An 11,960-nucleotide genomic window follows, 5' to 3' on the forward strand; every position below is an offset into this window, starting at 1 on the left:
TTGTCGAGGCAGGATACAAGATAAAATGGCGCAGACTCGAGTACGGAGTTTCCCATTGGACGTTGGACTTAGACCACGTCTTATAATCAAGAGCTGTCAAGCTCAGGGAACCGAAAATCCCTGTCGAGTCAAGTGCCTGGCCTTTGTAGCTGCGACAACCATTCTGCGGGAGGCAGAAGTACCATTGAGAATGTATCTTGCCCTACCTATTCAACAACCATGCGCCAAGCGAGAATGCTAATGCCAAATGATTCTGTGATTGGACGTCAACACCACGCCAGCTTACCGGAATCTATCATTCACGTTCCTTCAGGAAGCCATGGATGGCGAACAAATTGAATCGACGATCCGTCATGATTATAGTTCTTAATTAGGATGTTTCAAAGGGATCGGTTCTTAAACTCCATATCGAGCTTAGTGAGTTACGCCAAGCTCAAGGGCTGCAAGCATATGTGAGGAATCCTGAGACACTATAAGGCTTTGAAGGGCATGTCGTCGATGAAATAGCGGTCCGCATTTTATGTTACGCGTTTAGAGCATCGAAGATCATGGAGTCTATAAGCCAAAGCGGCTTTCTAGTTTGAAAAACTTCACCTGATTATAGTTCACGCCGCGCCTTGCGACTCTTGCAGAGATGTACAGGATGCGTGAGCTTGACCAATCCACAGACTCTGTAGTGAACGTGATATATCTCTGGTAATCAAGTAGTGCAATACATTCCTGCAGTCACCACTGTGAATTAAACATAGATCACAACATACTCGTCCCTCTTCACTATATATATTCCATACTGGGTGCCCTTCCGCCGAGGAAAGACGTTCAATCTATCGAGGTTTTGCCGCACTTCTACTTGTCTCATGTTTCTGGAGCATTCTACCACGAAGAAATTACACCACAATGTCTGGTAGGTTTCGATCTTTGGTAAATCAGCAATCTCTAATGGCAGTGGTCATCCCAGTGAACGAAGCCGAAGCTCGGACGTGGTCTATGTATCCAGAACTCCATGGCGACGTCTCGTGCCTGCTTGGAGCCGACCGTCTTTTCTATGGATTCAACAACGTCGACGACGGAAATGATTGCACGAGAAGCCACGACACAAACATCACGGGCCGGTTCAAATGTCCCAATACTTCATGTGCAACTGATGGATGGTCGAGCAAGGTGGTTGCAATCACCATCCGAACGTACCCTGGGCCAGAGTACAATGCACGAGTCTATCACCAACGTTGCGAAAGGTGCAATGGCCTGAGCCGTCCTATCCTGAATGAGTCGTATGCGGAAAGGATTGTATACCGGCTTAAAAAGTGGAACGGAATACAGGTAATCCCACCCGTTTATTCAACCAAGAAGAGCGGGCCTCATTACAGTGACTTATGCGAAGGTTGCAAGGCCGGTCACTGTAATGCAGGGGGACGAGGCATTACGGTGAATGGCATGGTCATAGAAGCTGAGTGATCTAATGTGCAAGGGCAAGGTTCTGTCGAGTAGCACAACAACTAGCCCCCCTTTTTTTCGTTCTATTTCTTTAAAGAAAAAAGAAAAAGTAAAAAAGAAAAAAGAAAACGTTCTGAAAGTTTTGAAAATCACAGTCATTTCACTATCAATCTTTTCTCCATGGACATTTGCGCGCTGAGCATCAGGGTTCTTGCTTGACAACCAAATTCTTCCGCTTCCAAAACTTCTCATCCGTGATGAAGTCGGGCAGGTCAGATGATCCTTCTTCGACTTCCTGGATCTCGATCATCAACTGAGCTGTAATTGCAATATCGTACTTTTTCAGAAAGCCAATGGTTTCTTTCCAAAAAGATTTAAGGGCACCGCGCCTATCATAAGGATTGGCGCGTTCAATCCACTGTGACCAAAGGCGAACGGTTAAGCTTGCGACTTCAAAAGCTATCTGAAACCATTCAATGTGTGCTTGTCGATGAAATTTGCACCATCTGAGGTCATACCGGCACCCTACAAGTTCGAAGTGGACCAGTTGCTCAACTCTTCCAGGGTATCTGATATCATTGTAGGACCTTAGCAGAACCGGATTTCCATGGCCACATTCAGCCCACTCATTTAGTCGATCATAGATCCTGGGCCTCCCGGTGTACCCTATCTTGATGAAACCACAAAATTCCTTTTCGGCGTGTGTGTACAAGTAGATAGATCCGTTCTTTGCGGAGTTGGAATTAATGGGTTCCATCAGCTTTGAAAGTAGCGTCTCGCTCTTCAAAGGCTCGTGCCTTGCAAATACGACTGCTTCCTCGGTAGAGAAAGCAGAAGTAGTTTGATTCAATGGTAGATATTTCAAGCGTGACTGGTCAACAGGCTCTTCCTCTTGCTTGAAAATAGGAATCTCAGGACCTTCGCTGGGCACCCTCAACCTCGATAGATATGTATATTTTCTTGAAGAAATTTCATTCTGCCACCGTCTCGCTAACTGTAAATTCAGACCAGAACCCCAGATTTTATTGCGATGATAGCGACCACAACAGCTTTTCTCTGCTATAGCTGCCAGAACCCGAAGCTCTTCTTCTATTGAAAAGGCGGTGTCGAAAATGGTCTTCACTAGGTCAAGGGCGGCCTTATTGTACTCATTGGTAATGCCTACAAGACAGCATCTCTTTTTATTAGGAAGATACCAAATGCACCGGCATGCTTCTTTCCTCAGCCACGACGCTGTATCGGCAAAAGATGGGAACTGATCGACTGTGGGTATGGTCGTCATTTTGCTTTCAATGAGCAGAACCTTGAACCAAAACTCCGGTATTGGGCTTCGGTATGTATCAGAAGTCTCTTTTCCAACATGACTCTTCCGCCTGAAGCTGAGGCTGACTAGCTAAAGGTAGGTGGCTGTGTACCCCGCAGATTGCACACATGACTGGTAATCGGAGTCAGCTTAGACAAGGACCTATAGAAAAGAAAAGAACATCGCAAAGCATTATTGAAGGATTAACAGTGCATGGCGAGCTTATCAACGCTCTAGCAGCTCTTCTCATACTGCCTGCTTTGTCGCTGCAGGTATAACCCTAGATAGCCGCCACTGCGCAAAGGCATCAAACCGTACCCGGGCCATGTTCGTCGATTGAAAGGTTGAGTAAGCGGACGGTGCACGAAGCATTGCCGGGGTCGCCCATCGCTCTGGGCTCTATGTGCCAGTCAGGCATGTATATGTATACGTACTTGATGCCGGAGTCCGGTGCAGGCGCCTCACGGAGGACATCCTCCCGTCAATTCTCTGAGTCATATACATCATGCATGAAAATGTACCTCATGCTGCCGAGATTTTCAACATTCGAACCTCATGTAGTGACTTTGTGCAACATGGCCGCATACCGTTTCCTCCCCCCAAGGCCGGGCACCGACTTTCTATAGATGCATTTGCCAAGCAAATATGCTTCTTCTATCCCTTGCTTCGGCAGAAGGTCGACTGCTGTTAGACAGTTTACTATACCAGAATTGGAGGTTTTGAAAGACTGAGCTCATAAATTCCTAATTGAGTACTGGTACGAACGTTACGTCTCAAGATATAAATACTGGGATCCCAGGAAGCAATCCTAGTACGTCCGGCAAGTCCACTTGGGATTCACTACAATTGGTGCTACTTCTTATTCGTAAACATGTCCGCGTCCGCCAACCAAGCCATTATTGCGCAACAAATCGGATATGTGTTTCGGGATAAGAGCCTTTTAGATCAAGCGTTGACTGCAGCTGGTGCAAAGGAAGATAACTATGATGGCAACAGAACCCTTGCCCAGATTGGAAAGGCTTTCGTCGATTTGGCATCGACGAGATTCGGATACATTTCCCACACGAATCCTGGTATGCTATGAATTATTCAATCATAATGCGTGCTAATATGAATGTAGGAAACAATAGTATCTTGAAATCTCGTTTATCAGGCAACAAACGTTGTGCTGACATTGCACGAACGATAGGCATATCAAAGTTCATGACTTTGAACCCTCGATCTGATCCTCATTCTGCCAAAACCCTTAACAAAGCAATAAACGCTTTAATAGGAGCAGTATATGTGGACTCGGATTGTAACAAGACAACTTTATCCGTGCTAGAGAATCTAAATTGGTTCTCTCCATCGAAAGAAGTCCCAACACCTTTGGCGGTACAAAATCGAGCATCACAATACATTGTTACCTCAGATGTGTCCGTGGATGCTGAGGAGAGTCCTAATGACCGACTCAATACATCCCCACACCCTCAAGAAATGCCCGAACAGGACGCCCAATCACGTATTGCCAAACTCGAAGCGGATACAGGCATGCACTTGCAAGTTCTTTTCCAAGATGTTGCAAGTCCCAGCACATTAGCTACGCTAAAAAGTCAAGTCCATTCTGTTGTGCACGCAGAGCATGAGTATCTTCATCCACCCACAACCGAGTTGTCTCCATTTGAGAGGTATACTGTCATACAGAAATTGGGAAGAAAGATCAGCTATCTAGATATGATTCGGAATAATCATATCCTCCAGCTCTATCAAGAATGTCGCGGCAGTGAGACGGATCAATTTATAAATGCAACCCAGTTCGATTGCGGCACGAAGAAATCCGGGAATCCCTTTCTTCGACAAGATACTGAGATCACACTACGAATGATGATGTCAATCTTTCCAGACACAGAACCTGACAAAACATCCTGCACGTTCAATGAAGTCAAGCAGCTACGTAGAGTGGGTAAAAGATTAAGTACTCTGGTTCGATATTTTGGCATTGGAATCCTTGGATTGATGCGTACCTCTTCGCAAGGGGCGACGCGCGGAACCGAGTTGGCATATTTACTGTCTGTCCAAACACTACTCTCACCGAAACGATCAAAAAGCTAACGTAAAGCAGGAATCTTCATGTGACAGACCGCATTTTCGAGCAGGTCATATCACTATTACATGAAACTCAGGGCCCGCTAATACGTAACGTTTGCTCTTTCATACGTCCGATAGTCCAGAATTTGATAGACGGGAATAAGGCTGAACTATCAAGATGTTGGATTGCCCTTTTTCCATTTGAAGAGATTTGAGACGAAAATGGTTTTTTTTTTTTTGGGATTTTCTCAGGTTGATTTAGCACTGAGGCTTTTGTGAACAGTTATACACATACCGTAGTATTGAGATATGTCTCAATTGGTTGGTTTTCTATAGTATGTTAACTACTCGTGGACTGGTATAACCTTCATCAACAAATGCAAGCACTCTAGCAACTCAAGAGAACCGTTGGTCCAACATCACCTGATAGCAACTGAACATTAATATACAAGATTGATGCGGTTGAGAAGTCCCTGCCATTGATTGGCATCAGTCTAGCTCGGTTTCCAATGAGAAACTCAATAAATACAAGCCACTACAGTTGTGTTGTGGGTCAGTCTCAGCCCTAAGTCAAATGAGAGCGTAACTTTTTAGCACCTGAAAATTTTTGTGTCTCTGTCAGAGACTCGAAAACGTCACAGCAGACAGGGTAGGCGAGGTGCTTCAGGCCGTCACATTTATGTGTTAAAATAGCAGCCCGAGCCTATTAGATTACCGTTAGTTAAATATGGTTAGTTATCTTTAATAAGATTTCTTTTCTCTCTACTCCAATCCGCTAAGAATCTATTCGGACTTTTTAATGACTCTGGACTCGCTGGCTGCCATATATAAATCCCTATTTGAAGTAGGCATGTTCACGATTGCTACTTTAGGAGTAGCGTAAGGCCCGGTCGTCCAGATTTTTACTCCCTCTCAATGAGAATAGAGCTTGGAGATTCAAAGAACCAAAGCCGTCAAAAGTTGAATATCAGGACAGTTGGGGTCAGAGTGTGTGTTGGACCGCCAAACCCAACTCCCGACTGAGAGTGTTTTATTGGCGGTAATTGGCACGGTGTTAGATAGATACCTGGAACCCCCTGAACTTTGAGTTGCTGATTACCTGGGCCCTGTCTCGAGACCATCGAAGCAGCCTGATATGAAGTTTTCTGCTTCACACACCTCGAAACAATAGATACCTCTATTTGTTCATGAGTTGTGCAGATTACCAGGAGGTGGGCAGCGCAAGTTGTCGAAGGATTGCAGGAAAACATGCGAAAATGGAAAGTTGCAACACGGTGATGTCAGATCCAATAATAACTAGTAAACTTCATACTACTGAGAATTAAGGTATTTCACCTAATAATGTTTTATTATAAGATTACCCAACCATGCCAGAAAACAGTGGGAGAACATTGAAGGATCAACCCAATGTACAGATTTGCCCTAAGACGACTCTCTCCCCCCCCCCTGAATCAGCAAGTAAAGTACTAAGTGTACTGAAATAAGCGCTACAATATAGGGATAAGAATGGGTCTCTGATATTCCATTTTCCAAGTATATGCAGAACGTAAATATATACATTGAATCTCAAACGACAGTCAGTCTGCTGTACAGACAGAAGAAAAGGATAATCCAGTCCAATATACAAGCCTTCTCAAGCGAACGAAACGAAGCAACTAGGTTGCCAAACAAGTTTCAAACCAACAACAACGACGACAAAAGCAATAATGCTCGACAGTGAGAAAAACTATCTGCTGAACAAGTGAAAGAAGGCTCAACAGCAAACAGCTTATCAGAAAAGCCGATAAAGAAGCACTTAATCAAGAGTGCAAGTTCTTTCAGCGGTGGTCCAGCCGGTAAGACGGTTGGCAACATCCGAGGCGTAGCAGGGAGTACCAGCACCAACGCCAAGGTCACCAGAGGAGGCGACGGAGCCAGAGTTGTAGATACGCGCGGCACGGTAGTAAGCCTCGACGGTAGAGACGCCGGCCTCGTTGATGCAGTTGGCGAGACCATCCCCAGACTCGGTACCAGCGGTACCCTCGCTGATCATACCCTCGATCTCAGAGTCAGGGCATGGGTCCTGAACAGTGCCGTCGCTGTTGCAGCTGTGGGAACCGTCATGGTCTTGCATGAGGCCCGGGTTGGGGACGGAGTAGGAGGAAGTAGGGACTCGGACACAGCCGGTCGACTCCTGCATGATGATAGCGAGGATGAATCGGTGGTCAACGTAGGTGGCCAGAGCAACTTCGTTGATGGCGCTGCGGATTTCGTCGATTTCACTGGTAGTGTCATCGGCAACGTCATATTGGCCGCAGCCCGAGGTCATGAGCTCTTGATTGGCGGTGAACATGTCTTCGAAGGAGACCCTGTGTAATCCGAGTTAGGCTGTACGTCCTCTTTCCATGATATATTGAATCCATGCAAATCTTCAAAGGGCTTGAACTAACCAGTCATCAAGAGCTGGCCATCCGGCAGCAGTAGATCCATCACCAGTGTAGAAGGTGTAGGTGTTCGCACCAGCACCGACACCATCGTCGTCGACAATGGAGGTAACCTGCAAGGCAGAGACAGTGACAGTCTCATTGGTTGCGGCGTAGGCAGCGCCAGCAAGGGCGGAGAGAGCGATAACGGATTTGGCAAACATTTTGTTTGAAGGAATGAATTTTGTTCAAAAGGAGTGTAATATTCTCTTTAAGAAGGAATGTCTAGGTAACCGGACCTGGAGGGAGTTGAACGTTTTCGATACGCTTGATCAGAAGACGACTGAATCAATGATGAAGAAGAAAAAAAGGTCAGGATAGACGGGATTTGGACATCATTATATACATGGCCGAGGATCTCAACGTCGTGTTCGTGTTCGAGCTTCTTTCCCTCTATCTTCTAGCTAGACTATTTCCTAAAAGAGGGCCAAAAGAAAAATCCATGGTCCATTTGGCCCTATCAAACAGTCAGATTGCCGAAGTTACAGCGTTGGGTATACAGAAATAATCCCACGTTGAGCTCCAGGACTTCCACTTCTGGCTAGGCACGAGTATAATCCCTGCTTTTCTCGAGACCCTATGCCCTTTTTGAGCATGCTGATTCTTTGTAGCATTTGTCGATCTCTCACGACCTATTCCTTATTTACCTAACGAGGTGGTAGTTGGAAACTCGCTAGAAGCCTAATCATAACCTAGACATGCTAAGGAGTATTAAAAAATTGTTAGTACTACGTGTAAACCGCCCGAGACGTATCTAGTCTAGGGCAGTGGCTGGAATTACCTCTTAACTAGCCTACATAGCAGGAGTAGACGCACACATAGTGTCGAGGGTGGCGTATAAAACAATAATCTACCCCAAGGTTTAACAGCCTCATAATCTTTATCTACAGATTCAAAAAAGAGAAGAGAGTCTTCGACAAATCAGGCAATTCCAAAGTATGATTTGGTTTCTAAGTTACAAGTTAGTTAACTTGTGGAACTGCTCATCGCTAGTAGTACTACCATCATCTTCATAAGAGCAGATAAGATAATATTTTAGAACTATCCCAGTAATGACTTCAGGTGAGTGGACTTAACGGAGTAGATAATTGGCAACACGCGGCGTTTGCCCTACTTCGTGTGAATGATAGGGAATGTAACGACACAACGTGGGTACTAATTTGGAACCTTGGGAGAAGGCCGCCCTGGGATTCCAGGGGCAAAATTGCATCGGCGAGTCATGGAACTAAAGGATCAAGTGCTAAGACTTTGCCTACTTCAAGAAATTCGAGGGCTAGTTTGGGTAGAAGAGTACCACCTTATGCGTACCGATGACGGAGAAAGGGCCATTGGGGCGAGGCAGCCTCATGTCTATACTATATTATATATGTACCCACGTACAAACCCGGAAGCTGCGGCTCATTTAGCAATTGGGCGTACGGCATGTCAGGTATCCAGGTCGTTACATAGTTCTACTATCGTAAGAGATTCTCTGACAGACTGAACGCCACCGTCCAGACTAAACGTCGATCAAAAACGCCCCCAACGCAAAACTAACACGAGGGTCTCTCTGTCACCTGATAAATCTACTACGTATGTACTAGTAGTTCAAAAATAAAAAAAGCCAATCAATTCCATGTCTAGTTCTTGGAAATCCGTTCCTAATCAGTAGATAACTATCAGTTTTTCTTTTGGCAATGATTGTTCGCACTTGATCGTGTCTGGATCTATGATCATCAATGCAAGTAATTCGATCGGAAACTCTGGACTCCAGAAATCCCACGTGTGTATATCTATACATTTGAGTGACTGAACTCCTGATTTCTATTTCATTTTTCTTGTAATATGTCATCCACTTAGCACACAATACTAAAACAGCCACTCACTGGCTAAGAGCATATGGTCAATTGCGGGGGCGCCACCAAGATACTACTTGGATACTTTAGCAATGTAATTGATCAAGAAGGGCCGAAATTGTTTTCTTTTTTAGATAAAGAGTAGGAGCAAGCCTTAGCAAGAAAAAGAATCATACAAGTGGCTCAGCTTGAAACTCCACATACAGCTCTTTTAAAGTTTAGGTGTATTCCAACGAATACTACCTTGCACGGGTGGTTTATGAGTCACTTTCAGTACTAGACTTCAGCGAACGGCGGGCTAAGAAAAGAGGAGAATTGGGTAGCAGTTTGCAACAGGGCTCTGTACCTGGTTAGTTAAATATAGATAGATGTAATTAGAGGACGTCGATGCCCACCTATTATGTAGGCTATACGCGTATCCAGCATTACAGAGGAAACACAGTATTAGAACTAATAGAAAAGATGAGCTTGCACTTTAAGCAGCGTGTTCTAATACTTAAATACACATATAAAGGCAGGGCACCAAATCTGGACAGAAACAGACTCTGGGTGGGTGGTCAAATAGGCAGGCCAGCCCTAACTCGACAAAACTTACTACTAACGGAAAGCCTCAGCCCCTGCCCGTCGAATGCTACCCTAGACGCGTGTACATTCGATTATTAGGGTGGCATGCTGATCCTTACAGATTCTGGCTTGGATGTATTCTTCTTCATACTGGATTAATTACTAGATTCACGTCATACTTCTTAAGAGACCTTTCGGAGGTTTTGCAGCAAGCACCAGCACTATTCAACTCATTAACCGCAGTAAAGCTACCGATTCATATTTAACACTGAAGCAAACTGATTCAGATTCTCTCCTTACCTCCATACACACAATCCAAATCCCAATCCTCTATTGCTTATTGTGTGTCGGTTACCCTACATGTATAGGTACTATTCTAGTCTACCTGGACTCGGAATCAGCACTTATACCTGGCCGCGGTAACTCACTGTCGGCCACAGTAACTTGAACGCCAGTGCTAATGCCAGGGCCGAATCCACATCTATATGATGCTACATGTCGGGCGTTCACTTGTCAGCTAGCTAATATCGTTGATCAGCGGAGGTGGCTGGCCACTAGTTACTTAAACGTACTTATTCACTGTTGAGATACCTATTAGAGGTAAATGAAACATTCCACAATTGTCATAGTACCTAGGTAATGGAAGGTCAGACCAGACCGGGCCTACTGGAAACATCTGGTCAGAAGCTATTCTTAATTATTCATTGTTCAATGTTCCATTGATCTTATCTCCGGTACGTAGTATTGAAAGCAAGGGCATAAGGTCATGGGTCAAGTTGAACAGTATTGCATCTCTGCTTTCGTTATTTTGTCATGCCTCCGCTATACGTATGCTGGTCTGAGAGAGTCCACCGAATACCTATTCTTTCTTGTGCAGTTACCCAGATACCGAGTCCCGGCCCCGTGTATATCGAATGAAGGAGAAACAACATTCATTATTAGCTTGATTAATGCCATGTATCATGTGTAGGATATCTGATTGGTCTGTTTATGAAGGCCAAATAAATCTAAAGACGGAACACCGTGTCTGGAAATGACCTCAGGGAAGATGGAACATGGGGGCCGACTTTGACTCATTTTAGGCAGTGCAGTAACTAGTATTGACTAGTTATATGTTTTGCTTACACATAACTAGCTAGCGATCATGGTCATGTAATTATTGTTGGAAGCCTGAACGATCAGGCACCGTTCGGAGGTTGCCGATAGGAATCGGAGAACGACTGAGATGTATGAGGCATCACAAAAAGGGCTTTATCCTCATATAAAGACCTTTATACCAACTATAAGGAATACTGTAAGAGGGGTGTTTCAAGGAGATCTGACAGAATGTATTAGAAGATTGGATTTGTATGTTAAATACCAGCTTATGGCTATCAGGACGTAGGGATCGAGAGATTGCTAGTGATCATCTTTGAAAACAATCCTTTTCTCATTACTCCGCCCTATTGAAATCCATTTAGATTTCCAACAATTATAAACCTGTGCAAGATATTTGTCCGAGTAGCCCAAGACCCCAAAATAACTACTAAAAGCGTTAATTACCCAATTTTTTCTAGTAGAGTTTAGATGACCGTTTTCATTCACTTGCATCCGACCGACATTGTAGTTTTGCCAAACAGCAACTGCTGGGAAGGCGAGAGCCACGATAACAGTGGTTGCGATGCACTCGTACTTTTGACTATGTGCCCAAGCATAGTCGATTGCATTTCTCACATCACTGCCGGGGGAGTATTGGAGCTGGGCGGTCGACACTCCGAGATAGATGGCGGCATAGTCGGCTTCGGCTGATTCCGGAAGGGCGCGTAACAGAGCATTTGGGAAAGTGTTGGTGTAAATAGCACTTGTAACAGTGTAACCAAGAGCACCGCCGATGCTGGAGGACAGACTGAGCATGGTGCGCCAAAGTAGAGGCAGATATGTTTAAAATGCCTGGTCTGCCGGATCCAAATCCCAAAGAGAACAGCCCAGATGGTCGACCCAACACTATAAATCTCCGTCATATATCCCGTTTTCGATATGTCTAGGATATAGACAACTTGTACGTAGTAGTAAAAGTACTGGTCCCAAACATAGTAATTGAAAAAAAAAAAAAATTCACAGGGACAAACCACAAGCTCCAAGAACTGTCCGTGACTTTAAAAGCTCCCACTTGATATACGCAGTTCTAGCAAAGAAATTCTCCCAAACAGCAAACACCGGAAAAAGCAGGAAGCCAATCACAATCATAATAATGAAAGTTGCCGAGGAATATCCGGTAAAGCCGTAGGTCTCGAGGCTGAAGAGCAGCCCCCCCCC

At 44.8% G+C, this 11,960-nt stretch overlaps 3 protein-coding genes across 3 annotated transcripts, besides 2 other annotated features; 1 reads left to right on the forward strand and 2 right to left on the reverse strand.

Moving 5' to 3' along the window:
* Nucleotides 1–3,608: 3,608 nt before the first annotated feature.
* Nucleotides 3,609–3,875, forward strand: UA08_06150 (hypothetical protein; the record flags this gene model as incomplete). The annotated part of the gene is made up of 2 exons (XM_020268441.1): nucleotides 3,609–3,810; nucleotides 3,868–3,875. 2 exons carry the CDS (start codon nucleotides 3,609–3,611, stop codon nucleotides 3,873–3,875), a joined length of 210 nt encoding a protein of 69 aa, XP_020118569.1.
* A 1,604-nt stretch (nucleotides 3,876–5,479) lies between these two features.
* Nucleotides 5,480–5,599: a repeat region (Identified by RepeatMasker using a combination of RepBase library and repeat library created with RepeatScout).
* Nucleotides 5,600–6,599: 1,000 nt separating this feature from the next.
* Nucleotides 6,600–7,430, reverse strand: UA08_06151 (hypothetical protein; the record flags this gene model as incomplete). The annotated part of the gene is made up of 2 exons (XM_020268442.1): nucleotides 6,600–7,152; nucleotides 7,234–7,430. 2 exons carry the CDS (start codon nucleotides 7,428–7,430, stop codon nucleotides 6,600–6,602), a joined length of 750 nt encoding a protein of 249 aa, XP_020118572.1.
* Nucleotides 7,431–10,830: 3,400 nt separating this feature from the next.
* Nucleotides 10,831–11,132: a repeat region (Identified by RepeatMasker using a combination of RepBase library and repeat library created with RepeatScout).
* Nucleotides 11,133–11,136: 4 nt separating this feature from the next.
* On the reverse strand, nucleotides 11,137–11,558 carry UA08_06152 (hypothetical protein; the record flags this gene model as incomplete). Its single annotated transcript, XM_020268443.1, has 2 exons — nucleotides 11,137–11,187; nucleotides 11,250–11,558. 2 exons carry the CDS (start codon nucleotides 11,556–11,558, stop codon nucleotides 11,137–11,139), a joined length of 360 nt encoding a protein of 119 aa, XP_020118571.1.
* Nucleotides 11,559–11,960: the final 402 nt, after the last annotated feature.

Source organism: Talaromyces atroroseus (genome assembly GCF_001907595.1).
Source record: "Talaromyces atroroseus strain IBT 11181 chromosome Unknown scaffold_8, whole genome shotgun sequence".
Taxonomy (NCBI): domain Eukaryota; kingdom Fungi; phylum Ascomycota; class Eurotiomycetes; order Eurotiales; family Trichocomaceae; genus Talaromyces; species Talaromyces atroroseus.